The 27,757-nt window shown below is 42.0% G+C and overlaps 1 protein-coding gene across 1 annotated transcript; it reads left to right on the top strand.

Annotated features, from left to right (window-relative positions):
• Window positions 1-27,757, top strand: LOC118404967. The gene is made up of 34 exons (XM_035804366.1): window positions 1-297; window positions 5,525-5,618; window positions 5,994-6,033; window positions 6,208-6,340; window positions 8,118-8,172; window positions 8,273-8,379; window positions 8,815-8,900; window positions 9,147-9,214; window positions 9,336-9,463; window positions 9,727-9,811; window positions 10,204-10,487; window positions 10,779-10,833; window positions 11,234-11,368; window positions 12,314-12,525; window positions 12,713-12,843; window positions 13,416-13,606; window positions 15,047-15,192; window positions 15,608-15,720; window positions 16,262-16,481; window positions 16,867-17,009; window positions 17,279-17,349; window positions 17,569-17,723; window positions 18,033-18,232; window positions 18,575-18,746; window positions 19,221-19,352; window positions 19,932-20,117; window positions 20,449-20,538; window positions 20,584-20,728; window positions 21,050-21,210; window positions 21,576-21,720; window positions 22,184-22,393; window positions 22,572-22,672; window positions 22,923-23,055; window positions 25,170-27,757. The coding sequence occupies exons 1-34, from the start codon at window positions 133-135 to the stop codon at window positions 27,755-27,757; spliced, it is 7,080 nt and encodes a 2,359-aa protein (XP_035660259.1). The 5' UTR covers window positions 1-132.

Below are 27,757 nucleotides of genomic sequence, written 5' to 3'. Positions count from 1 at the left end.
CGGGACGTGGACGCACTGCATAGTGGACTCTCTGACCAACTGCTTTAGTTTTGCTCGGTCCCCAAACCCAGAAGAAAAACATACAAGTGCTGAGCGTCGACCTGTTGAGCGAGCGGGCTTGAAGAGCTCGAAATGGCCGGGAGGCGCCTGTGTCTGCTGTGGTTGTGGCTCCTTGCACACTTCTGTAACCTGTCGTCTGCAAATCTTGTTAACTACAAGACGGGAGCACGATACGACTACGACTACAGGGCCACAACAGTTGTTCATGATGTCAGCCACGTAGTGACCAAGGCGCAGGTAGGGACGCAACACGTCTTAATAATCTCACTTAACATCGCCTTAAGATCTTGTATGTCTTTTACAGAAACGACAGTAGATGGCACGCAGCACAAGGTTTATCATCAATAAAATTAGACTGTGGGTCAACAGCTCGCGGGATTCTTGAATTCAGACAATCTGGAGTTTTTTGTTTAAATCTTGAAGTTTGGAAAAAACCCTCAAAAGGCTTTAAAACAATCTTGAGATTTTCCGGAAAACTTCCAAAGTTTGCGATTGGACCGTGAGCTAGGCTTACAAGAAACTGCGGATGCATTGTCATAAAATTTGGAATCCAGTTATTATGTCCTGTCCTGTCCTGTCTTCAAACTTCTTGGCATATGTAATGAGCAATGGCTGCTGTAGTTACTGGCAAATGATTGATACTTCATATTTTAGTTATGTAGAAGTGAACAATCTACGTCAAACGTCATTCAAATGAATTGATTTCTATATTAACTACTGATATTGCTTGTGGAAGGTAGTGGGTTGTATAACTTTTGTTCATTATAAGCAATATTAACGGCGAATGCATAGATAAGTGACCTCCAAATACGTGAACGTGCCGGAAAAAGGTTCTCTAAATGCTTCATTAGATAAAGGTCCTTGGCAGTATGCTAGCACTATAGACAATCTTCTGACACTCTAGAGTTTGTCTATAGTGCTAGAGCAGGGATGGATTACGTCAACGCACGTCACTGTTAACACCGCTGTCGTCTTCTTTCATTAGCGCACCTTTGATCCACAAAAAATGTTTCGCGCGCGAAGACGGCCGTGGTTCTCTTTCGAACAATGGTGTAGGTCAACACTTTGAAACACTTTGAAACAGCGGCTGTTATCCTCATTAAAATGGCTCAACGAGCGAACAATGTCATATCTTATAGTGCCTTCACACTGAAACCGAATCAGCAGGAATCGAGCAGAACCAGCCGGAATGAATTATTTGCAAAACTTGTGCCACATTCGGGGCCATTCGGGTGGGAATTCCAAATAGGCTTTAAATCCCCTTCATACGAGAAGGAATAAGCCATAATGCCGTCAGAATGAAAATTCTTTTCTATTCCTGTGCATTTGTAGTGTATTCTAGACATTCCGACTACATTCCAGATATTCTTTCGGCCACATTCGGGCAGGATTCGAATAGAATACACTTAGAATCCACTATGAATGCCATTCGATATTTCTCCATTTCTTCGAATGCACCTCGACAGTTTTTGACAAGTCAAAAACTTTCGGGCTAGCCAAAAGAACGGGCACGAATAGCTGGAATGCAGTTAGAACACACTATGAATTGCCAGGAATTGCCAGGAATAGAAAATAATATTCATTCCGACGGCATTCCGGCTCATTCGTGCTCTCGTGTGAAGGGGGCTTTATGTTTAACTTTTACGAGGTAGGGTGGGTATGTATAAGACCCTGAGAAATCTCCGGAAATCTACCCAGTGACTACGTTGTTTGTACAAGGAAGCGTAGCCAGGAAGAATGCTCGTTCACGCTGTAGTGTCCAAATTTGGCATAAAATTTCTTAAACTATGCGGCTCCGGATGTCTTACTGTGGGATGACCGCGGTGTGATAGATGTCGGTTAGCTGAAGAATGAGTCCACTCTACTATATACAGTGTCTTAGTATTAGTTAAGGCATAAAATGTGATTGGCACAGATCTATGAAAAGGAAATGACTGCGGTGTCGTTGTTTTATTATGATCTTTTAAAGTTTGGAAACAGGTCTCCTAATACCCCCCTCACATTAGGCGCGATTCGATCGGAAGACTAGTTTACGAGTAAGACGTCCGGTGTTCTCACGATCATCTTGCGATTTTTAGGGATCTCCGGCAATTTTCAGAAGTTTTACGACGGTCGCGGTGCAGCGAAACATGTTCTTAACAGAAACGACAAGTCGCAGGAGATCTCAGAGATCGCAGAGCTCGTTACCGAGTCGCAGATCGTGCGTGCAAATCGTGCGTACCTCGCAAGGGTATCGGTCAATAGTCTTGGGTCAATCCAACGATTGAAGACCGATAGGCGAGCACAGACATAGTTATTAATCATCGAGCGCAAATCGGATGGCGAACGCCCGTTAGTCGGGCGACGTTCGGGCGACGTTCACCCGACTTACGATTGTTTACAAATGTTGACTTTCTGGGAATGTGAGGGTAATTCTAACATTGTGGCCCCTGTGGCAGTATGTAGGCTGGCTTTGTGACACACTTTCCTTTCTTGTGTCATTTCTATTATGCCCGCGCATTCCATTCATTGGTTAAAAAGATTCCGACAACAAAATAAGCAACATTTATTGATCTCTTGCCTTTTTTGAGGAACGTTTTGTGTTCCCTTGCCCGCATGCAAGAGGTCATGGGAGTTTCATTATCATAGATTTATTCACCGTCGATCGCACGAGGCTCACTTATATGTGAGGGGGACAGATTTTGGGAGAAAAATACGCAAGACCATCTTAAGATCTTAAAATCAGACGACTTTCCTGGCATCGCGAAGTACGTCCGAAGATCGTATATAATGTGAGGCGGGTATAAGGGCGCATTTACATAGGTCGTACAATCGACGTACGATCGCTAACTTCGGGCATTTTAGAGGACAAAAATGTATGCTCCTGTGAAGTTCATAGTTCTGCCTTGGCACACAAAATACTGTTTTAGATCCTTGTCGGTGGTTGGTTATGTCACGGCCTGCTTGAAACTCATATGGCATCAAAATCGTACAACGACCGCACGACATACGTTACCGCACCCTAACGCAACACGAGCTGGATAACACAAGATACATGCCTTCTCCGTAAGGAGATAAGTATGCAAAGTCGACATTTAACTATCAGAAAAAGCTAGAACATTATATGATTCAATACTTCTTTCTGCCTACCTATTCCTTCAACAACCTTTCAGGAGAACAGAAATACAAAATCATGCCGATTTAGGGTATCCCGTCATCCGTAGCTTGCAAAAAAAAAGGTACATTTGCGAAACCACCTTGCCAAATTTACAGGCTGTAATGCAAAACGTGAAAGCTTTATGGACAGCATGAATGCGTTTTATATAAATATGGTCTTATTATCAACGTGTCAGAATTCTATTCATCAAAGACCTGAAAAAAATCTCGCGAATAGTGCCGGAAAAACCGCCCCAACTTAGGGCATACTTAGTGGATTCCTATGTGAACAGTCTTTTGACTTGCTGATGAATTCGCTATTCCACTGTCTACAGAACACTTTTAATTACCAATATACAACAGTCAGTCAGCGCCCAGACATCCTAAGATCGACACAAAAGACATGTTTTTCAAAGGGCATCCAATCAAAGCTAATCATTACCAGGATCACAGTCACCCATACCACAGTCTTCGCACAAAACACACAGAAGTCAGACTCTTGATATTTGAACAAGCAAACGGGTCACGTTTTCCAAACACAATGTTATCGGTAAAGTCAGCAAGTCTATTATTTACTGCGGCTTGTTCAAACCCACAGGTAGATCTAGAGATCGGTTCCCGTGATAAATACGCACTCATATAATGGTTTTCAGCCAGACGTGTTCTTTTCCCTTAGAAACCTTCCTTGTTTGTATAGTGCCCCCGTCAATCAAAGAAAATTATGAGCCGAGTTGTTTGTGTGAGCCGGACAAAGGTTGCATGATCAGAAGGTGTTCAGGACAAAGATTACCGGTGTAAGATCGATAAATTGCAAAAAAATGGGCAACAAATTTTGCGGTTTATGTCTTGGAGCACAATGGGATATTTACACTAACTAAAAGGCGTTCATGAAATGTCTCAAACTGTAAGGAAACGTTATCGCAGCAGTGGCACTTTTCCCTAGCAACCTTCCTTGTTTGGGCAACAGCAGTATCAACGAAATCTGCAGTCAGCAAAAACTTTGAAGTTCGAAAACTTCGATCTAATTACCCACTCCTCTGTTGTAGCAGTACAAATTGTATGGCATTGTGTATGATTGAAGAGCTTGTCGGTAAACAATTACAATATCACCGCATTTATCATATGATTCCCATTTAAAGGTCGAACAACAGAGCCCAAAATCTCCCTACCAACAGTGTTAGAGGTTGATAGCCTAAGGGTAAATTTTGCACTTCTCATGGGCGACCCTCTAACCAAAAAGTAACGGTTTTTGTTGTGCTACAGCGTGGCCAAAACAAGCAGTACTAGTATCATTCTAAATAAAATATACACGTTTTTAATGATGAAATACATAATGCTAATCATAAAAACAACGGACATATGATCAAGGGACATTTCGGCATTTTATAGGCAACTTCTCACATAAGTAAACCTGGTACCCAAATACAACCACGCCAACGCAATGAGCGAGCTCTCCTATGATGTATAACGTTTCGACGCAAAGTATTAAAAGGATACTTAACTGACCAACGTTTTGTGTTGAGTTTATATCGATTGGTTAAAATACAGATCAATAACCAAAACTTGAAAAAAAATGTTTTTCTGTGAAGCCAAGACTATGTGCGCTTTCACTCACCTGTTTTCAAAGACAACGTACTAGGGATTGGTACCAGTACATCGTACGTCGGTACAGACCCTTGTTTTCGTGTTGGACATGTCCGAAAAAGCCGGACCTGAAAAATAAGTAGACCGGATCTTGGACCGATTTTTAAAATGACAAGACCATATCGACAGGCGTTCACACGTTTAGGGCAAGGCTTGCCGGTCGAAAGAATTAACAAGAGCGAAGAAGAGTAGAGTTTACAGTCATTTCTTCCAAGTTCTATAGTCAAACGTAGCATTGTTACATGAAGATATGATTCTAAAACGCAAGTGAGGATTGAGTATCGCCCCTTAACAACTTTTCTCAGACAATTAGTAAAGGTCCAGATTCTGGCCTTGACCTGGAACTGATTCCCTGAACATGAACAGTACCTGTTCCTGACTTTTCTGTATCGCTATACCCACCCCTATAGGCATAGAAGATCAGTAACTTTAAAGCGTGTTATTGCGTTTACATTTGGTATCTTGAAGACAGCCGAATAGGACATAATTACATGTAGGTATGCATATTGCGTGGGAATAGTAAATTGAATTATTAGATCACTAGCCATAGATAACACATTGGAACAAAATTTAAATTAATGTGAATATGAATGAGAGTGGTGAAGGTATGGGGTAGCTAAACATATCAGTAATATGTTACTTAAAAGCAGACTTGTATTTCTGTTAACGCTGTCTCTTTTACCAGTTCAGCGTCATACCCTTACGGCATGATGAGGAGAACGGCACCGTCTGTGAGCTGGTCGCGAACAACGTCGTTCAGGAGATGATACGGAGAGATGGTAGGACAAGACTACAGACCATAGTTCTGAAAATTCCACACACACAAACACACGTACATCCGCCCCCCCCCCCACATGCAGTCAAACACACACACACACACATGTACACGCACGCACATTCAATCACTATGTTCATCACACACACACATGCACAGAGAGAGAGAGAGAGAGAGAGAGAGAGGAAGCGCACATGTGTGTGTGTGTGCATGCGTGTGTATGTGTGTACGAGTCTGTGTCACACTATCAAAAATGTAAGCCTAGGAAACTAATTTGAAAGTTTTAAATTTGTGAGTACTTGTGCGTTCGTGTAAGCTTCTATGTGCATCTGGAAGCCAGTTCATTGCTGATACTACGTTAAACTGTGCCGTTTTACAGGAAACCAAGCTTTACTCGATGACTTGGACTACGACAACAGGTACTGTATATTTTTCCTGTTCTTTGATCACTATTCTTAAAACGTGCCACTTTCATGCTAAACGATGATTGTTGGAATCCATCATCACATTGTCTTTTCTTTTGTAATATTAAGTTTTAAGTACTAGACATTTACGTTTCTTCGATATTTAAAGACTTTCATTGTTCCTGTCAGGTTTCTGTTCACAGTGACAAAACACGGTGAAGTTGTGCGCGTGTACCATCCCCATGATGAACATCACCACGTGTTGGCCACAAAGAAGGTCTTGGTAGGACTTCTGTCGGCACGTTTGCACACTACTCCTGAGGTTAGCTTTCTTATCTGCCTTATTTATCCTTATTGGGATATTATTAAACGTAGTAGTTGTAAGGCTTAGGTCCCAACTGCACCGGTGCCCGTCAGGGATGTGGCCTCGGTCGGGATCCGATGCCACAAACTTGCCCCGGTGGCCTGCCGGATACCGGGGGTACCCTTCGTTTTCCCCTAACGGATAGGTCACGGGGTCTACTTGTTACCGGTGTGACAGCGATCTCGCCCCCCCAGCGATCTCGCCCCCCCGGGGGGCGAGATCACTAGCGTTTTCGCCCCCCTTTAGCGTTTTCGCCCCCCCCCCCCAACATTACTAGTATTCCTCGGAGGGGTCTTAAGAGCAGCTGCTGGTTACTACATATTAGGTGCGCTACCTGGTACTATACTGCACCTGGGAGTAACATAGTTGGTGTGTTACCTGGTACCTATATGGCACCTTATTACCGTAAGGTGTCATACCTTGTTCGGTGCAAACACTACATTGAAAGGACATTTTTTGCAGCTGACATGGCAGAGGTGGCATAGAAAACAATGCTATTGTGAACGTATAAATCAAAACCGTCTATGGCACGGAATACGTCAGCTATATGTTTTCAATTTGTCACAGTATTTTCTTTCTTGTGCAGGAAACATTTCCAAAGCACTAATAAAAACACAATTGAATAATAGTTTCTCATTATAAACACTATCTACGCACAAGTTCATATACCTGTTGCTAAATGCTACAAAAAACTGGTAAAGTACCAGTCTTAAGAAACACGGGTAAAACACCAGTTCCTAAATACTAGAAAAACAGTCATATTGGAGGTGAAGATATCCATAGGGTAGGTGCATATAACGTACCAGTTTCTAAATACTAGAAAAACAGTCATATTGAAGGTGAATATACCCCTTGGCCAGGTGCATACACCAAAATGTGCATTATTCTAATGAATACTTTATTTGCATAATCAATAAAGACATGACATAGTTCTTTTGTGGTCAATTCATAATAGAGGCTTCATATTGGAGATATATAGGTTGCTTGAGGACAGGTGAATACAATGAAATATCTCTCATGTCGAGACTCAGGTACATGCAATAAAGGGAATACAAGGGACCCAACCCTCCTTGTCTGAAACAAGTTCAACTATCTTATTGCCATGTACTTACGTTAATATTAATACTATGGATGGAGTTATGTATCAAACTCGTGTACTTATATCATTCTGAAACTGCATTGTGTGATTTATACCAATCAACTTCTACAATATCATGTAAACCCGTTTTTTTTGGGGGGGGGGCGAAATCGCTAAAGGGGGGCGAGGTAGGGGGGCGAGATCACTAACCGGGGAGGGCGAGATCGCTAGTGATTTCGCCCCGGGGGGGCGAGATCGCTAGTGATTTCGCCCCCGGGGGGGCGAGATCACGGGGGGGCGAGAACGCTGTCACACCGGGTCCCGGGTTCATTTTAACGACTTAAATTCACCCCCCGCCCAGGCCACGTAGGGATCACGCCCAAAAGTGCCCAAAACAGCTTGCGAACTGCCAGGCAGCGTACTTCGTGTACTAACGAAGAACGCTTTTGACTTACTAATTGGATGGCTTATTTTGATGCTGATGACACTTTTTATTGCTATGATTAGCTCTATCGAAAATTATACATGACTGTACTGTGGACATATTGTTTTCATCGATCCGTTTTTATATTGTTACTACAAGTGATATCTAGAAATATCAATAAGTTTTATCTGTCTTGTATCTTTGTAATAACATATTTCCTGCGAATGTTTCAGACCATGAGACATGGAAGACCTTGGTCCTACATTGTGAGAGAGACTGGACACGAAGGTACGGAAAACTCTAGACAACTTTTCATCCAATCATTCCAAAATGTTTGAAAATTACCTGAAGTGCATTTATTATTTGTGTATTTACCATTATCACTTAGGTGAAGATGACCTGTCCTATGTCGGTAAGATCACTCCAGACGGAATTGCGTTCACTAGAACAAAACACGGTCACGCCGTTCGGAACGCAGAGGCTAAAAACGAAAAGGTAAGGAAATATATAATTTGATGGTTCTTTAAACAAAGACGATAAGCTACAGAAAAAGCTTTCAAGTTCACTTGTTAAAGATAATCAACATTGACGGAAAAGGTGTAGCTAGTTTCCAACACAAAGAGGTCAAAATGCCCTTTCTTTAAAACTAGCTCAACCTTTTTTCCAGAACTACAAAATTGTCGCAATGCTTTGATATTGCAATCTTGAAATCTTGAAAAAGCTGTATCAAGGTTAAATAAAGTTCGGTAAAAAATGTCGAAGATGACAAGTTTATATGAAAACTCACAGCGTCTTTGGTAACGAGGAAATAATTATGATATTATGTATTCAGTAAGGCAACCCGGGCCTGCAATCTCCTTGAGAAGGCTCTCTTTCGGCTGTTATTGTCATTAGGCTGCTGTTGATACTTATCGTTTCATGACTTTATAGCAAATTCTCTACCATGCGGCGCATGAGGTTCCTCACACAGTGCAAACAACGGAAAAGTTTTCATCACCAAGGCATTCAACGCCAGGGTAAGACTCCAATATTTTATTTAGACATGTTTTGTTATGAGTTAACTGCAAGACTTAACTGTAGCCAAGGTGCTTGACTTTCAAAGCTCTTTCCTGTAACACAGGTACCGATTACGACACCTTGGACTATGGATTATTGATCAAATGATAGAAATGTAAGAAATGACACACATGCACAACCACATGTACACGAAGTATAATGAGTAATCATGCTTTAAACTTGATCTCTCGTTTCGCAAATTCCAGATTTAATCCCAATGCTGGTATACCAGGGGATCCGGCGAAACTACAAGAGCTTCAGGATGAAGATTTCGGTAAGTTAGGTCGTGTCTTCATTACTGCCAAACCCAAACAGTTGCATGGTCTGATGTATGATATCTAAAATGCGTTATAGAATCTTGTTTATAGACCCCATACTTTGTTCCATTTATACAGAAATACCACTGATGACAGCTGAATCAGATGGACACCTGAAGCTCCTACAAGTCATACCCGCCGACAAACCAGATGTCCAGGAAGGTGTTCCTGCAACTTTCAAGCATGGTTCTCTTGTAATTGATGAGGTGGGTTCAAATAGTCTGCAATTATGTGATGATTAAAGATAAGCTGACTATCTGTGTATACGTGTGATGTGTGTGCATTCACGCGCGCGCGCGCGCGCTCGTGTGTGTGTGTTCGTGTAAGTGTGTGTGCGTGTGTCTGGGTGTGCGTGTGAGTGTGTGAGTGTGTGTGTGTGTGTGTGTGTGTGTGTGTGTGCAAACGCTACGGTTTGAAACGTATTTTCCAGGCGATATCATTCTGACACCTCTTTTATCCTTTCTTTAAGCCACCGAAACGTATTATGAAGTTGCAAGACCAAGAAGAGGCTATAGTTGGCAACTTGACATGTATGAGAACTGTGCGACCTAAAGGTGAGCCCGACGGCTTATATGTCTAACTATATATCCAGGATACAAATATAGTGGTCAGGTTTACATAAAGCGAGATTTTCTACGCTGTTTTACCGCAAGGTAACATCGGCGATAAATTCGCAAAGTTGTCGCAAACAGGCGTGCATGGCTCAGTAAGATACCCTCTTTACGGATTGTACAGGGTATTGTAAGATGATGATGATGATGACAGGGTGTAACGTTTGCAGTCACAAATGCGTTGATATGAACCACTTAATCGTTATCTAATCAAATGTTGTTGTTTCAAAGACGTGTGCGGTCTCATCATATGATAGACGTTTTGACATCCGCGAAGAAATTTTGTAGGTTTTGGTAGCATCTGCAAAATAATTCTGTTATGTGAACTGTTGCAGAATCGCAAGAAAGGATCTCCTGTTTTCACAACATCATGGAGGCGCTCGAGCATCTCTCCCCGGACGATCTGACCCGAGTGGCTAACAAGTACATAACGGTCAACCCAACATCAGAGGAAGCCAAGGAAAACCGTGACGCCATTACTGACGCTCTGGGTGCCATGGCAACGAACGACTCCCTCTACCTGATGACGACGTTGGTCCTGACGCCTCAGCAAAGGGATGCTAAGTTGGTCCTGAGAGCACTTTTCCATTTCTTTGGGTTGGAAGGTCCGGCACCAAAGGTATAGTCTTATGATATCCGCTGATGCTATAGTCCGTTATAGCCAATTGCATATATATTGGACTAAAATTATATGAAAATCATGTTACATGATGATTTGGTTCTTGTCAATACGGAAAGCAGTTTAAACAGCACATAACAATATATTAATTCACTAGAGAATGCATGCCAGGAATTTTTAGTCTAAGTCACAAACCGTCGGCCCTATACTATCGGCTCCACCCCTAAGGCGTCCTTAAAAGTTCGTTTGATGTTGAAACAGTTCACGTACATTGTGTAATTACTTTCGCAGATCGTCATTGACACGGTGGAAAACATGTGCTTCACCTGGAAGATGGAATATGATGGTATGTCACTATTTCTCAGTATTTACCGATGACAATGTGCTGCTTGCCAGAATGTAACTTAAAGGTACAAACAGTGTAAAAGTACAATTGAAGAAATTGGTTTGGCGCTGTTCCAATGTCAGACAGGAGGAGACAATTCATCTCTATATCCACAGATGTCCGGCCATTAAGTATACATATACCCATATGTAGAAATTAGATGGTTTCCTGTGGCATTATCTATAGTAGCTGAAGTGTTCAGGCATATGTTGAATATTCGTCGATGAAAGTTAGACATCCAGGTAATAAAGTACTCCAAAAAGCAGTTACTCAAGCAACTGGCTATGATTTTGGAAACGTTTCAACTAGCATCCACTAGTTTTCATCAGTGAGACTTACGCATGTTGAATGTTACCACCAGATGACCAGGACGGACGACACGTATGGACACGAACACATCTACTGCTCGGGGCTCTGGCGGGAAAACTACACGCCACCGACCCAGTACGAGCACACACGATCATCGACCGACTCCACGGGATGGTGGAGATACACGGTAAGTCAGGAAGTTTTGAACGCGTTTTTGCTTTAAGGCTACACCTTACTTTGTTGGATTGTATAAGTGCTACTACAAAGTGGGGCCGCGTAGCACAGTGGTATTGTATTCGGCCCGTGATCGAGAGGTCGCCGGTTCGAATCCGCCTACCGTGTTGCCGGTCTTGTGCCCTTGGGAAAGGCACTTTACACGACTTTCCTCACTTTACTCAAGTGAAAAATGAGTCGTCCCTCGGATAGGACGTTAAATGGAGGTCCCGTGTATGGGGAGAGCCATACCCCATGCACGTTAAAGAACCCCCACACGTGCGATGGTGCGGTGTGCGTTGGTGCAAATCCTTCTGTCGGGAGTTGGTGATTCACTTCAAATCACCCGGATGGAGGCCTGGCGAACCTCTGTCTCGTATCAGCCACATGGTGAATTACATCATTCACCCGGACGGGAGACCTGGCGCATCCCCGTCTTGTAATTAGCCTACGAAAGGGTATGTCACCCCGTAAGGGGCGGTATAACCCCGTCGTGTGTAGACATGTGCGAACATGTCTACATTTGATCACGTCGACCGATGATGATGACTACAAACATCTTTAGACGGACAGACTCACTGACGAATCAAAGCCAAACTTAAAATCTTTGCGGTATTACATAAGATCCGTTTCATTACCCTTCTATGATGTCTGTGCTTCTATGCACCATTTAGCAACATGCATTCCCATTATCAAGATCCTAGACTCTTTTCCGTTGCGTACCCCTCTTTCTTCGTCCCTGAGCGGTTCCTTGGTTGGTCCCGACGACTGTGACACATGGCTGTATCATTTCCGTTTTCTCAGTTCTTCACTTGGGTACTCGGGCATTCGCTATTTTCCTTAAAGTTATTCTGTACACGTGCTTTTGAAGTGCGGTCTTGGGTGCTTAAAATTTAACATACGTATTTTTTTTCTTAAGATCCATGGAAGCACCGCCAGCTGAGATCAGTACTGACAGAAGAGGAGTACAGGAGTCACAACCACGAGAAGGCTACAATCCTTGGCGCCCTGGGGAACGCTGGGATGGACAAATCCTATGAGTACTTAGTTTCCTACGTGAATAGTACTGAATCACCCTCGATTCTGAAGAGGACCAGCATGACTGCACTGAAAAACTACCACCATGAGCAGGTAAGCAGTTTTCTTCTGTTTCTTTATCAGCCTTCAACTGTTAATCGTGCCTCTTTACTACCTGAACGTATTGACAGTAAGATGTACTATGTGTAAGTTTATGATGCATGCATAGATTATGTAAACATGTAAGCCATTTTCATAACATTTACAAAAGCTCTAAATATTTCATTCCACTTCTCCGTAGGCAGCAGAGGAGATCCTGCGTGTGGCCCTAGATGACCCTGTGGGACATGTACGGTACGCTGCCGCTCTGGACTACCTGAGTCACCCGAAGGCCTCCAAACTCCAAACAGCTCAGAGACAAATTAACGACAGGTAATCTGAAATATGGACACGCTTTAAGTTGATAACCATGCCCTTTAGCGTCCATACAATGTTCACCTATTGTTTTTGGTGTTTATGTTTGTTAGTGTGTGTGTTTGTGTGAGTGTTCATAGACATGGTTGTATCATACTAAAAGTGCACTCTCACCGGACGTGGGGCACGCTTACGGCATTGCTGCGTTAGTTCACTGCGTCACTGGTTGTTATTTTCTTCGATTTTTAATAATTCCGCAATACCGCAAGCGTGCCCCACGTTCGGTGAGATTGCACCTTAACATAGGCATAGGCACGTGAGAGATTTGCCACGTATGTTATGTTTAATGATACGTCTGTCTATCTGTACTGTCTTTACACACATACGTACACTCTTTGTATGTCGGGAACGATGACAGGAAATTAGGGTAACGGTCACAGAATAGCATATCTGATTTCCTGTTTTCAGTTGGCTTTTGGGCACAGGTAGGAAAATGCATAAGTCGGAATCAGCGATAAATTCATAAAATTCAATTAACACAAGAAAGTTACCAAAAAAATATTGAATCTATTGGCTTTTTCCGTGTATAGGTATCTGAACCAGACGGCCATTGAGGAACTAAGAGAAAAGAGGGGCGTGAATGATCAACTCAACAAGCTGTTCAAGCCATTCTACTTCAAACTAGAGACGCCGAGTTACGATTGGCATAAGCGGATTGGTTCGAGCAATATCGGCGCGTCCATGGGTCTGGTTATCAGGAACAAGATGGAGCTGGATCTCAGTAAGAGGAAATTTATTCATACATTCAATAGCAACGGTTATCATGGTTATTGTCCATGGCTCAAACTCTAGGTTTCCCATCATCAGATTTGCCACTGTTCGAAGACTCAAATTTCTGAATGTTGTTTATTCTAGCAAGTTAACAATGAAAGTACACTATAAGACCTTAGGCAAAATTACAACTTTTGTGCAATCTGTAAATGACACTATTAACAACTATAAAGCTATTAGTACATATTTCAAGCCGATAATTAGTGTTCCAGAAGTAATATCATTAATGTACTTGAAACTATTTTTTGGAAAATCTCTCCCAAAAGTACTTGCCAAAATGTGAATTTAGGTCCTGCACATGAAGACATACGTCCAAGGGACACGGATTTCAGGTCATCTGGTTTTGATAACAGCTAAAAAAATACATCTTGGTCTGAAAATACCACAAAACATCTACTTCCGGATCAAATTTCGTGTAATTTGGTTAAGCATGAAAAGAGTTTTTCATCAATACGGGGGAACATTTAAATCTGAACCTGTTTAAAGTTATCTTTGGTGATTTGAATTGTCGGTGCCCAGTTTCTGCCAATATGATTATCCTTCTTGGCAAACACTTTATTTTCAAGAACCGTCAACGCTCTCTTAATTTACAAGCCTTTATTTCATATATGTCATACTTCCATAGGCTAGAATATATTATAGCAAAAAGGATGGATAAGATAAAAGAACACTTTGGTAAATGGGGGAAAATAGCTCTATCGTTAAAACAGTGAATAGTGAATAACATATATACAACTTCTGTTTACCATTTCCTTGTTATATACAAATGTGTACACTGCTATAAGTTATCCTCATTGTTTTCTGGTTTTATTTATCTTTTGTGTCCTATATGTACTTTCAGTATTATCGCTCTATGTATGATATGTGTATCTTGTGTTTGAAAAATCAATAAAAAGTTATATAAAAAAAAAAAAAGAGTTGAATTCCTCTGACCAACTGTCAGGAGATGAATAAGATAAACACCGGCAAAAACAACGAATTTCTTTAATATAGTTTTGCATAATATGGCGTTAAATATTGTTAAGTTAGCTGGCTTCTACGTGTACGTATATGGCTGTCACAACCTTAGGTAGATCAGATAGATTTATATGCAGTAGGTACATTTTCTGCAACGAGTCATACGGTCGCAATATGAATTAGACGTTGAATTCACGAAAAGATAGCATGGAATGGAACACATATTAACCTGTTGCCTGGCAAGTGCTTATGGATACGGAGCAATGTAGTAGCTATAGCTGTGTGTCTAAAATGCTTTATATGTTTTTCGTCTTGGCAGCTTTCGTCGCTATTCTACTATTTTGCCATCCACTACTGTAACAGTAGTTTGATCCATTCTTCAGTGTATCCAATTGAGTAAGTAACTATCCCAATGTTGTCATTCGTTGAACAGAACCGTTGTCAGGCAGGTTCTCAGTGGACGCATTCGACATGGCGTATGCCAAGGTGCACATCGGGCTCATCAATATCGACTTGAAATTCCTTGATGCAAAAATCTGTTACAGAGGAAAGGCAGAATACGACTTCAACGTTTTCCAGGTATGTCGTTTGTCAAAGATGCAACGTAATTAGAATGAAATGTATTTCACTCCATACCACAGGTATGTGAGAGAAATGTGTTGTTTTTCCTGCTTCCTCGACTGTTTAGCAGTGCGTTCGCGCTAGAGATGTGTTAGGGGTAATTTGTGGCTCTTGATTTTGCAGGAGGTTTCTTGTATGGTTGGTAATTGAGGCATTCATTTTGTATTTGTATTGTGGTAATGTTGGGTTAGTCAATGCTTGGTAAAAGGTAACATTGGAATGGTTAATTGCTGCAAAGTGTTAATTCGGAACATTCTTTTGTCATCGCAAGGGTGATGATATGATATTTGCTCACAGCTGTTGCCTTTTTAATTTTGCGATGTAGTTTTTCCTAATATATGTGTTGATTTAAAAAAATATTATCACTCCACAGGAATTTAACTTTGAAGAGGTGTTCCGGTTGGTAAAGCTGTTTGACGGCTCTATCAACAAAGTCGTTAACAGTATAAAAGACAACATCATCCGTTTCAAGCGTCTTCTGTCAAGGTGGGTAGTGGTATTATCTAGTGCAATGTGACCTTACCTTAGACCTTAGACCCTCCCGCAACACTGTTGCATTGGTCGACTCGTGAATGTGAAATGACTCGACCAATGTGAAATGACTCAAAATTTCCATAGCCCTATATCCATATGCAGTTTTTATTCATTAGCTCCATACATCAGTTTTGCCTTTTTTTCATCCAGCCAAAATGTGTTCGTGTGGGGAAACATGCACTATTCAATGGTATTCACTATCTATCTGAATCAGTCAATAAAGGTCTCATAAATGGGACTTAAAGTCTACGCCACGATGCTGAAATGAAATGAACTGAGCTAACATGTGCAAATCTAGTATGCCTCGGTTATCTACTGTGTGTTGTCTACTGGTGTGTTAACTTTGACTGAATGCCGGTAACACGTTTTTTGTCTTGTTTACATGTATGGAGGGGCCCCTTGGAAATCAACTTTCAAAAGTTGTAGGGGCCACCCGCCCGTCTTGAGAAGAATGAATAGATAGATAAAACAATAACTCACAACCTTTTAACAGAACGACAGGATCTATAGACGGCATCTTCCGGGACATGATAGAGGCTGTAGAAAACCTCCCCAACCAGGTGCGAGACTTCAGAGTAAAGGCAAAAGTCTTCATCAGGAAATCTGGCGAGTACACGAACCTTCCACCAGTCGTAGAGAACGTGAAGCAAGTGGTCCACCGGGTTAGCTCCCTCATCAGTGACATCAAGGCCGAAGTCATGGAGTTCTATCATGTGAGCATGGAACATCTTGCTTGTGAAACTAAGATATGGCTGCATATATAAAAACTAAAAATGAAATTTTGAGTTTAGCATCTGTTTTTGTGCAGTATACGATTTTTTTCATTACAATAAGTAGGCTAAAATAGCCTGGAAGCCAAGAATATTATAGCTCCCACAATTGCGGAGAGGCCTCTACCATTTATTTGGATTCCAGGCTAAGGTTAAACTCATGCAAGATTACTTTATAATTACATGTATTGTACACGAATTTAAAACTTTGACCAGAACGAATTTTTTATTATTTGTCTTTGGATCTTTATAGAAACATCCTAGCCTTGTGTCCCAGCATTGTGTCCCAGCGAATGGTAACTTCTTTAATAGCTATCCCTCTTGTCAGTCTATAGCAGATGCGGTCACTATCACTCTGCCTTGGGCTGCCAAGCAGATTGAAACAGGCGTGAGGATGGTGGTCTCTTCCATAGAACGCCTGATCAAGACTCCAGCGACTGCCATTGAGGATATCTACAAAGGAGTAACACTGTAAGTAACCGCGAGTTAGCGGAATATAACACTACCGACGTCTCTGCGTGCTTTGTTGTTCAGAGGACTCCAGCTAAGATTCTATATTCCTTTGTTACTGCCTAGTGTTATGATAACCAATTTCAACTACCCGTTGTAAACATACATAGAATCAGGTTTAAAAGAAATTGTTTTTCTGGTACAGGTAATATCAAATATTTCAACCCAAACCGCAAGCTCTATCAATGATAAATTCACAGAGATTTTTAATCTACGGACTCTTGTTTCAGGATTAAATTTGCAGTCGCCGGTGTCCTCGAGGCAAAAGAACGTATCGAGAAGGCTTTGTTGTTCAATGAAGGTATGACGAGACTTCTTCATGAATTACAGACTTGCATAGCTTTTGGCGACGCCTCAGGGGCGAGCCAAATGGTAGAGAATTGTGACCTGTCGGCAGGAATGTGTCCACAGGAATGTTTGGAATTCCAGACGGAAAGACAATTCTGACCCTGTACAGCGATTATACATCTAAAGATAATCTCCATAAGTCATTACTATTTTTTTTCAATGTTTGTTCCAGACAAAACACTTCACTGGATGAACCTACAACAAGATCTCTCAAAGATTGATGACGACATCTCAGTTGCCCTGGACTCTCTCTTGGAACTGGACGACTGGGCGGTGCAGCAAGTAGAGGCTACAGATATAACTATACGGTTTTATGGAGTTAATATCGTAAGTTTCTGTGTACCTGGGGTTAATTATATCTCAGAATTTCCTTAAAATGTAGACTTACCACAAAGAAATGTTAACATTTTCATATCATTTTATACCACCTGTACTGATGAATATATCATAGGTTTATGTCTCTTTGTTGTTACCCCTTGTGTTTGGCGATTTTTCCAGACCGTGTACGTACTTAGACAAATAAATGTAAAAGTCAATAAATGTTCATATCATTTCATACCACTTGTCCTGATGAAAATAGTATATAGAATGATGCCTCTTTTATATTTATCCCTCGTGTTTGGTAATCTTTCCAAGACCGTACTAAGGCAACAGATTGTCACGGAGCTTCGTGGACTCATGGACGGACTGGTTGGTTCCGTGGCAGAAGTCCGTCGCATTCCTGTAGCGTTCTTATCTGCGTACAATGAGACAGTGGACATCATCAAATCCATTAAGGACGGCTATCAGGCAGTCACCACTGTTAAACGGACTTTAGATACAAAAGACATCAATATGTGATTTTTATGCGGTCACTTTACATATGCATCGATGCACTAAGTCTATCATTAAATCACTTGTGACGGCGAAAGACTAAATCAGAAGGGGTCTCACTAAATACCGAAAGCATTTTCGGTTGTTTTTGGTTGTTTTCACTGTTTAGTGAGACCGTTCAGAAGGCATCAGGAAATATCATACCATCGCTGTTTTAGACGCATTTTTGTACATGAAATGTATTTTACAATAGCTTCCTTAATCTATTAAGCACAAAAGTTCCATTCCCGTTCAAAAGCGAAACAGACATTTCTCAATCAAGTTTATTTGTTCCAACATAATACTGGTCTTTTTCTAAATTTTAGTTACGATGAAGCCAAGTCCCTTGTGGAGCAAATCTTCGGGAACAAGGCAGATCAGGATTTTCCCAGGAAGTACCTTGAGTCCCCCACCTGTGGGGACGGCTTCTACCCGAGCACCGGAGGAGGTCGTTATGCGGAGCAAGGTGTGCTCCTTGAGGCAGGAGCAGGACAGCAAGTAAGCTATACCATAGTCTTCGTATTTATTCTTCACATGTACAGTTTGTACACAACATGCACATGTGGTGGTTTGGTGCAATCAAAGATATTAACCACGTGCAAATGTCCAGATGTTCATTTGGCATAATGCTTGTTAATGTTAGCCTGGTATCCAGCCGTAATATAGCTCCCGAGTCTCCTCTCTCCTCAATTGCGAAGGGGAGAGAAGAAACTCGGGAGCTACATTAAGGCTGGATACCAGGCTATGTTATCGTTAACATGATAATAACATTCCTCTGTTGTTTTTCACCTTCTGTTGTTGGTTCAAGTTCAAAATGAGCATTTCCAAACCAACTTGATTTTGTGCGACTTTTATGTACTTATTATGATATCATATGATAACAACTCAGTTTTATAGTTGACCAATAAATTTTCAATTGCTTCCTTGACAAGCCTTTTGTCTAGGTGATGATACTTCACTCCTTTGTTACAGATCGGAGCACCCTTTTCCGGTATTGTGAGAAGGACCGGAAATCACCAAGTAACAATCACGACGGACGCGATGGAAAAACTTGACGTCATCATTGGCAATGTTGATATGGTCCCAGGGAAAGAGGGGAAAAGGGTAAGCTGATTTTATAGTTGTTTCCTATGCCAGGCGTTCTTCGCCATTGTTTAAGTCTCTTCGAATTAGATTTATCTACTGCTACTAGTGTCTTAACGTTTTTCATTTCCTGACTGAAAAAAAGACCGAAGGTGATGATTTGTTTTGTTGCGTCAAATGTCTTATATGCTTTTGAATCTTATTATGCGTCGTTTCTTAATTTCATGTGGCCAGTTATAGGCCAGACATAAAAAAAAAGAAGAAAAAACAAACACATAATGTACTTATCAGTATAAGTGCCAATACTAAACGAGAATGTCAACCAATGAAAAAACACATTTCCAGTAGGCAGCTAATAACATAAGAATACATAAAATTGCACCCAACCAATATTCATTTTTACGTGCAAGTTAAAACACCCTTTTTAAATAGCCTTCTATGCCTGAAACTCCCAAGTTAAATAAATGAAGAGTGAAAATATAGTAATAACAAGATTTGAGTGTCCAAGAGCGTTTATTGCAGTATGCACAAACTGGACCAACTATTAGCACACTATTGAATTCATGAGTCGGACATTAACATAATGTTTTACATTCGTAGGTATTCAAGGGAACCCTTATTGGAACGGTGTCCTCCTCTGACTGCCAGCCTAACCACATTCACTTAGCGATCAGAAACACCAAGACTGGAGGTTTAGTGGACCCTACACGCTTCATGGAAAAGAGAGGCCTGGTACTTCCGAGCTTGGAGGTGGATTGTGCAGACTATAGCCTTATCTTCGTGCCGGTAATTATTTTACATTATGTTCTGTTTACAGAGTTTTTTGTCTTATCTCTAACAAGATCAAGAAATTTGTATTTTGTGCCTCTGTATTAGATGTGATCTAAAGAGTTTACTTGTTTGTTTACCTTCATCATGTTAAGAATTTACGAATGGATCGTCCATAAAGATAGAAAATTGCACCATGCCGTAATAAACAGAGTAAAGTTCCTTGTTTTTCTTCAGGGACTTGTAATTCTCAGAAAATGAGACTTGCACAACGTCTTGATCCTATATTTTAAGATGTATGCATTTTATATGTGGAATGTCTGAATCCTTTTATCATTCTTCTTCACAGGAGCTAATCATGGATATTGGAATCTTTGACGCAGTTAGCGAATTGGACCTTTCACCTGACAGACTCGTACCAGATTTGTCTGATCTTCAGGTTCCAGATTTCAGTGCAGGGCTGGATCAACTGTCTAATCTCCAGGTTCCAGATTTCAGTGCAGGGCTGGATCAACTGTCTAATCTCCAGGTTCCAGATTTCAGTGCAGGACTGGATCTCTCTAATCTTCAGGTTCCAGATCTGAGTATAGCGTTTCCAGATCTGAGCATTGGGTTTGGTCAAGCAATGGGTAAGAAAAGAAAGCATTTTATGTATACCCTTACTTTTTACCTGAATGTCTTTATTCAAGAAAATGAGTTGTACCAGGTTTTTCATTAGCCATTGATCTTGTGCATCTATTTTGTCCTAAAATTAGCAAAGATGATTTTAAATCTCTTGATCGCACTAACGAGGAAATCTAAAATGTAACAAATTTTTAACTATGTCAATAACTGTAAACTGTACAGCACACCTTGTAAACTCTAGCTTTTAGTACCATATAAATGTATTGAAAAGGTTCTACAGACTTCATACAATCCCACCTTGACCAATGACTCTTTTCTTCACGAAGATTTTGCGAGCAACTTGAACCTCCCAGACCTTACGGAGAGCGTGTCGCTACTCAATTTTGACTTCCGAAGTGTGAAACTCCCTCAAGTCTTCGATTTCATGGTGTCAACTGGACTTGGGGATGCCAAGGCTCAGCTTGAACAGGCTTTAGAGAGCGTTCAGGTTTGTAATACTCGTTGAATCTTGTAGCATCATTACTAGCAAAATTATCTGGGTGTAAACACGATTTTCTTCATATCACAAAGTTTTATTTGATTGTCTGTACATTTTATGCTTTAATGTTATGTAGTCTAAAGCATGATGAAGTCCAAGTTACCCCAAATGGGGGCATGATATACGTACAGGGCTATGATACATTTCCTGTGCAGCATTTTTATTAAAACTGATGGAATGAATTGGAAGGCCAATCTGAATGCAAAATTTACCTTTCAGGTAATAGAATAACGGTGACTTCATATATCCCATGCAAATGTATCCCATTGTTATATATATGGGTTAGGTGAGGATAATTATGTGTTTATCATTAGGAATTATTTCACATGGAGAAGACATCTTGTCCCGTCCCTGAGACACTGGATGATGCTGCCCTGAAGAGAATACTACGTGACAGAGGACACCCTACCACTGGTTCCAGACTTAGGCTGCTGGAGAACTACAGGAAGCCAGAGAACCGTAAATATTCCAACTTAACCGTTTTATCCTATATCTGGCAAACTTTTTCATAGAATCTTATCTGTTATCACAGTGCAATGCTAATCTTTCTTCCAATACTAAGGTTTACATGGCCGGATCAAATTTTCAGCGACCACTGTGGCCTTCTTCAGGAGCAATAATGACCAATGACTTCAGACCGTAAACTCAGTAAGATCACGTGTGAAATAAGATCACGTGTCTTACTCTCGCGAGTTTGCGTTGTGAAGTGATTGGTAAATTTTGATCCCTAAAAAGCAATAGTGGTCGTTGGCCTGAAATCCGAAATTTGATCCTAGTACCTCTTCATGTTGGAAACACTTGCGGATTTGTTAAGCTGACAATTCTATGTTTAGTCTGTTTGCCAGTTTTATACTTCTTCTAGCAAATGTAAGTAGCAAAATGTAATCATGTTTAAATTGAATGACATTTTGAAAACTTGCAGGATGTCCTGACCTAAGACGCCATCTACCACAGAACATGCACTGCTTCTTTGAAGAGAACTGTCTGGGAGTGACGTGCTGTGTCGAGCTGGATCTTAAGTTCACCAAACAGTCTTTTGGAGCCTTTGCAAGGATTGATCCTTGTAATTACCAGCTGACCCTTGGGTTGGGGTCATGGAGAAAGACATTTAACATCACAAATCCCTTCTTTGGTAAGGTTTAATGACGTTTTACTATTTTAGTCCTAGAACAAGAATGATGATATATAAAGACTACTAGAATCCCATTTCATTCTTGCTCATTTTGTAAAGATTTGCTCTTTTTGTATCCTGGCTGGTTAATTTAGTACAAAATGTCCACATGAGTACTGAACATTATTCCTTTAAACAGCGGAGGAAGATGTTGGACCTACAGAAGAAAACCTGCAGATACTGGACATCGCACAAGTCGTTTTCAAGTATGTCATCACTGCCATTCCTGGCGGTGTGAAGGTAAGAAAATGTGATTCATGATAATTTCTTACCTTCACGTATCAAATTTCTTACTTTGCCACGTTTGGGATTGTCTTCTCGTCGCAAAAGCGCCACCTACATCGGCGTCATATAGCGGCGGGAAGCAGAACTCCAATCAAAAGCTGTGATGTAGGTGTCTGATAGACAACAAAACGTAAGCAAAGTAAGTACATTCTGGTTGTGTACAATAATTCTTCTGTATCCTATATCAAGCATCAATTTGTTTCAGGTCACTTTTCAAACGGCAGTCTGTTCATCACGAGCCGATTTGTGCATGCCGTATGTCAGCATCTTCAGCAGCATCAGGCTTCAGCTGGGAGTGTGCCAAAGAACGTCGCCTGCACCAGCTAGACAGAGAAGAGGTGCGCATGTTTCTTTTACTACATTTGTCTTCAGACAGTGACGGTCTTTAAAGGCATAGAGACATACCTCCAAATATTTATGCTTTGCAGCACATCTTGTTCACGGAGTGACCTAGTCTCGCGAGAGAGCACGAGAGTAGGTCCAGACGTGCATTTTTCTGTCAACGTAAATGTTACAATAATATACACTAAATCGATCGTCCTTTAATCTTAATGATTCTTTAAGATCATAATATAAGGGATAGAATATTTCAGCATTCAACAATAATGAATTTGCTCATAATGAAATTCATTTATATAAGTTGTGTCGCAGGCATCGCTGATTTGCAGCAGTTGACAATGGGGGAAATTGAGAGGCTGATGGATGAAGCCAACATGGTTGTTGATAACGTCACCAGTGCCATACGTCAACTCCGTACACTGTATCGCAATATGGTATGCACCTTTATCACTGCCGTGAAACACAAACATTTCGAAAACATTCATTCTAGGTCCTAGTGGGGCAGATAACATCAAATTTTGGAGGAATCTTTCACTTTGTGATACAAGCACCAAACTTGGTACAGATACTCATTGGACTTTACTGTTTTGAAAAAGTACGCGGGCCACTTGATTTGACTTTCGGCGCCCCCTAGCGGCGCGTTTTGGTACTGCAGCAGACCTTCCGGGCTTTGTATCTCCTGTTCTAAACATGCTACAGTCATGATTTTTATGTGGTAGAAAGCTGGTAGGGTAAGGAACAAGTGACGTAAGTTTGGTTTCCCTAGCGGCTTGTGTTGGAACTACAGCGGCGTTTTTTTGCCGCTGCCGAATTGCCCTAGGGGCGCTTTTTGGTACTGCAGCAGACCTTCCGGACTTTGTATCTCCTGTTCTAGACATGCTACAGTCATGATTTTTATGTGGTAGGAAGCTGTTGGAGTAAGGACGAAGTGATGTAAGTTTGGTCTCCCTAGCAGCTTGCGTTGGAACTGCAGCAACGGTTTTTTGCCGCTGACGAATGTGAAGCGGAACAACTCCGGACGTTTGAAATGTCCAAAAGTAGGTTCTTGACTATGGGAAAGCTAAATGTTCAACTCTAATTGTGATACAAGCGCCAAACTTAGTACAAATACTCATGTGATACTACTCTCTTGAAAAAGTACGCGGGCCACTTGATTTGACTTTTGGCGCCCCCTAGGGGCGCTTTTTGGTACTGCAGCAGACCTTCCGGGCTTTGTATCTCCTGTTTTAAACATGCTACAGTCATGATTTTTATGTGGTAGAAAGCTATTGGGGTAAGGAAGAAGTGACGTGAGTTTGGTTTCCCTAGCCGCTTGCGTTGAGGTCATGGGCTGTTTCAAATAGACGAGGTGAGGGTAGCACACAAAGGGTTTCGACACTTCTCCACTGCGTCCTATTAAACCACTCATTCCAATAATATGCCTGTGCGAGTCTTTTGTGGATTACATTTTAAAATGTATACTGCTGCATGAGGGCTACAAGTGTCTCTGTTTATCACACAGACAGTCCTGGGAAGAAGAACATATTTTCTGTGCAAAGCATGCTGGGAAAAGCAAAAGCAAACAATCCTGGGAACGAGTTAGTTTTTGGCGGGAAAATCTCAGTGAGTGACACAGCATGACAGGTTCCTACACATTGAGCATAAAGACAACACCCCAGGCTGGTTAATGTGGACCTTATCTCAGGAAAGAGGACTGAATTGATGCACAGCCACTGAGGAAGAGGTGAGAGACAGAAATTCGCAGAATAGAGTGGTTGTACACCGTTGTTTCCTGTCCTAGCTTCGGACCCACCACCGACACAATGGCGGATCGTGGAGGCAGCCTGACGTCAAGGCACAGCCATGGCTTACTGGTGACATCACACTGCCGTGAAACTTAGCATGGAGTTCAGTGTTTACTTGAATGGCACTGAATGAACTATAGGGCTAAATGTAGAATTTGTCTGAACCTACTTGTATCTCATCTGAATGTGTATAATCATACTAAAGGTAGTAAAAGGAGAATCGCTCGGCATTACTGCTTTAATTCACTCATTACCCAACAAGATGGCAAGATCAGTTCCCGGATCATCAAAGTGGAAAACTAACTGGAGCAAATGTTGTATTTGCCAAGAGGAGAAGGGTAATGAGGATCTGAAATCCCCACCCATACGTTACTCACCCGAACAGGATGGCTACACAATGATTGCAACCAACGTCCCCCTGTTCCATGCCCTCCATGAGATGCCCATTGTTCTCGACCCAACCAGACTGGATGAAGGCGGTGAAATAGAAGAAACACTGAGGAGAAACAAGGCACAGTACCACCAAAGCTGCCGTTATCTATTCAACAACACCAAACTGGAGAGGGCAAGAAAGAGAAGACATGGGCTTCAAACTTCTCAGTCAGAAGAAGGACAAACCAAACTGCGAAGAACCAGCCGTGACGGTCTGGAATCTGAGTGCTTTCTTTGTGAACAAGAAGAACCTGCATTAGAACTGAGACATGCCATGACCATGAAGCTTAACAAAAGAGTCAATGACTGTGCTACAACTCTAAAGGATGGAAGACTGCTGAAAATACTGAGTGGTGGAGACGTCGTAGCACAGGAGCTCAAGTATCATCCTGCATGCTTGACATCCCTGTACAACAGAGAGAGAGCCTACCTGAGAAATGTCGAACAAAGAGAGCAGAGCCAGAAGCAGGATGTCTACCCACTGGCATTTTCAGAGCTTGTTACCTACATAGTGGAGACCAAACTCAGTTTTGAGGGACCTACAATATTCAAGCTGGCAGATATGGTTAATCTGTACAAACAGCGTCTACAACAGTTGGGGATGGAGACACCGGATGTTAACTGCACCAGACTGAAGGACAAGCTGTTGGCTGAATTGCCTGAGCTGGAAGCTCACAAGAAGGGAAGAGACGTTCTGCTGGCTTTCCGAAAAGATGTTGGCTTTTCCCTGTCACAAGCCTCTAACTACACCGATGCCATGACTCTTGCCAAAGCAGCCACGATCTTAAGGAGACACATGCTGGACCACAAGTTTTCGTTCGAAGGAACGTTTCATGAGGGCATTGAAAATGCCATTCCACCCAGCCTCCTTCAATTCGTGGGCATGATTGAGCATGGGGCTGACATTAAATCACAACTGAGATTTGGTGCTTCAAAGTCAGACCTTGCAATTGCACAGCTGTTGCAGTACAACTGCTACACAAGATACAAGGAAGGAGCATCGACTCACAGGCATTCCAAAGATCGGGAAACGCCATTTCCCATTTACATGGGAATGTCCATATATGCCAAGACCAGAAAGAAGTTGCTGGTGAACATGCTTCATGATCATGGTCTTGGTATTCCGTATGACAGGGTACTGGAGATATCTGCACAGCTTGGAGATGCAAGCATTAACAGGTACATAGAGGATGGTGTGGTCTGCCCACACGCTCTGAGGAGAGGGCTGTTCACCATAACAGCCATGGACAACATAGACCACAATCCTACTGCAACAACTGCAACCACCTCTTTCCATGGCACCAGCATTTCAGCTTTCCAGCTCCCAACAGAAGGTAATCAGGGTGAATTTCGGGAACCTCTGACGCTGAGGCTTGGTGAGGAGAAAGTGAAGAAAGTTCCAGAACTGCCCGAGTTCTATACCAATATTCGTCCAGCCTTCTTCACAAAGAAAAACCCTTCGCCTCCACGAAGCCATGGTGTGCAGACAGTTCAAGACAATACTCTGTTAGGACCACAATTGGCACTAGAGTATGCGTGGCTGGAGAAAGTCAGTGTGGAAGAAGAAACAGACGGAGCAGTGAATCTGACCTGGTCAGCCCACCATGCCTCCCAGAAGAGAAGCCCTAAAGTTGAGGTTAGCGTAACGTCACTGTTACCTCTCTTTCGAGATCCAGCCCACTCGGTTGCTACTATCAGACATGTTATGGACAAAGTCATGGAGACTGTAACTTTCCTGAATCCAGGCCAGATACCTGTCATGACTGCTGACCAGCCAATCTATGCATTGGCAAAGCAAATCCAGTGGCACTGGCCTGAGCAGTATGGTGAGGATAAGTTTGTCATGATGTTTGGAGGCCTACACATTGAGTTGGCTGCACTGAGGTCAGTTGGAACAATTCTACAGGGCAGTGGCTGGACGTGGGCCCTCGTGGAGGCAGGGGTGGCATCCTCTGGGACTGCAGAATCTTTCCTATCAGCAGCAAGCATCACCAGGACACGCCAGGCTCACCAGATAACAGCATGTAGTCTCTACCAACTAATGAAGGCAGCCTACAGTGACTATTGTACCGAGGCAGCTGACAACTCTGAGGAACTGCTGAGCTTTGATGCTTGGTGTGATAGCCGCAAGCTGCAGAGTCCCCAGTTTCAGTTCTGGAGTTTGGTGCTGTCGATGGAGCTCGTGATCCTGCTACTGATCCGAGCATTTAGGGAAGCCAACTTCAACCTGTATTGCCAGGCATTGGCTGAGCTCATTCCATACTTCTTCGCCAACAACAACACAAAGTATGCACGTTGGCTCCCCATCCATCTCAAAGACATGTTGACCCTGAAAGAGAAGCATCCACAGCTGGCCGAGGAGTTTGAGAGTGGAAAGTTTGTTGTTCACAAGTCAAGACGTGATTTCTCTGGAATGGCTATTGACCAGGCACACGAGCAGGCCAATGCTGTTATCAAAGCTGATGGGGGGGGGCGGTTGGTGTGA

The sequence above is a fragment of the Branchiostoma floridae genome, chromosome 17, assembly GCF_000003815.2.
Source record: "Branchiostoma floridae strain S238N-H82 chromosome 17, Bfl_VNyyK, whole genome shotgun sequence".
Lineage (NCBI taxonomy): Eukaryota > Metazoa > Chordata > Leptocardii > Amphioxiformes > Branchiostomatidae > Branchiostoma > Branchiostoma floridae.
This window is presented reverse-complemented; position numbering and strand designations above follow the sequence as displayed.

Excerpts from the sequence above, each read along its gene's own strand:
- LOC118404967 (XM_035804366.1), top strand. The coding sequence starts at position 133 with ATGGCCGGGAGGCGCCTGTGTCTGCTGTGGTTGTGGCTCCTTGCACAC. Across the intron at positions 11,369-12,313 it reads CGGGATGGTGGAGATACACG|ATCCATGGAAGCACCGCCAG; the intron begins GTAAGTCAGGAA and ends TTTTTTCTTAAG. Across the intron at positions 15,193-15,607 it reads ACGACTTCAACGTTTTCCAG|GAATTTAACTTTGAAGAGGT; the intron begins GTATGTCGTTTG and ends ATCACTCCACAG.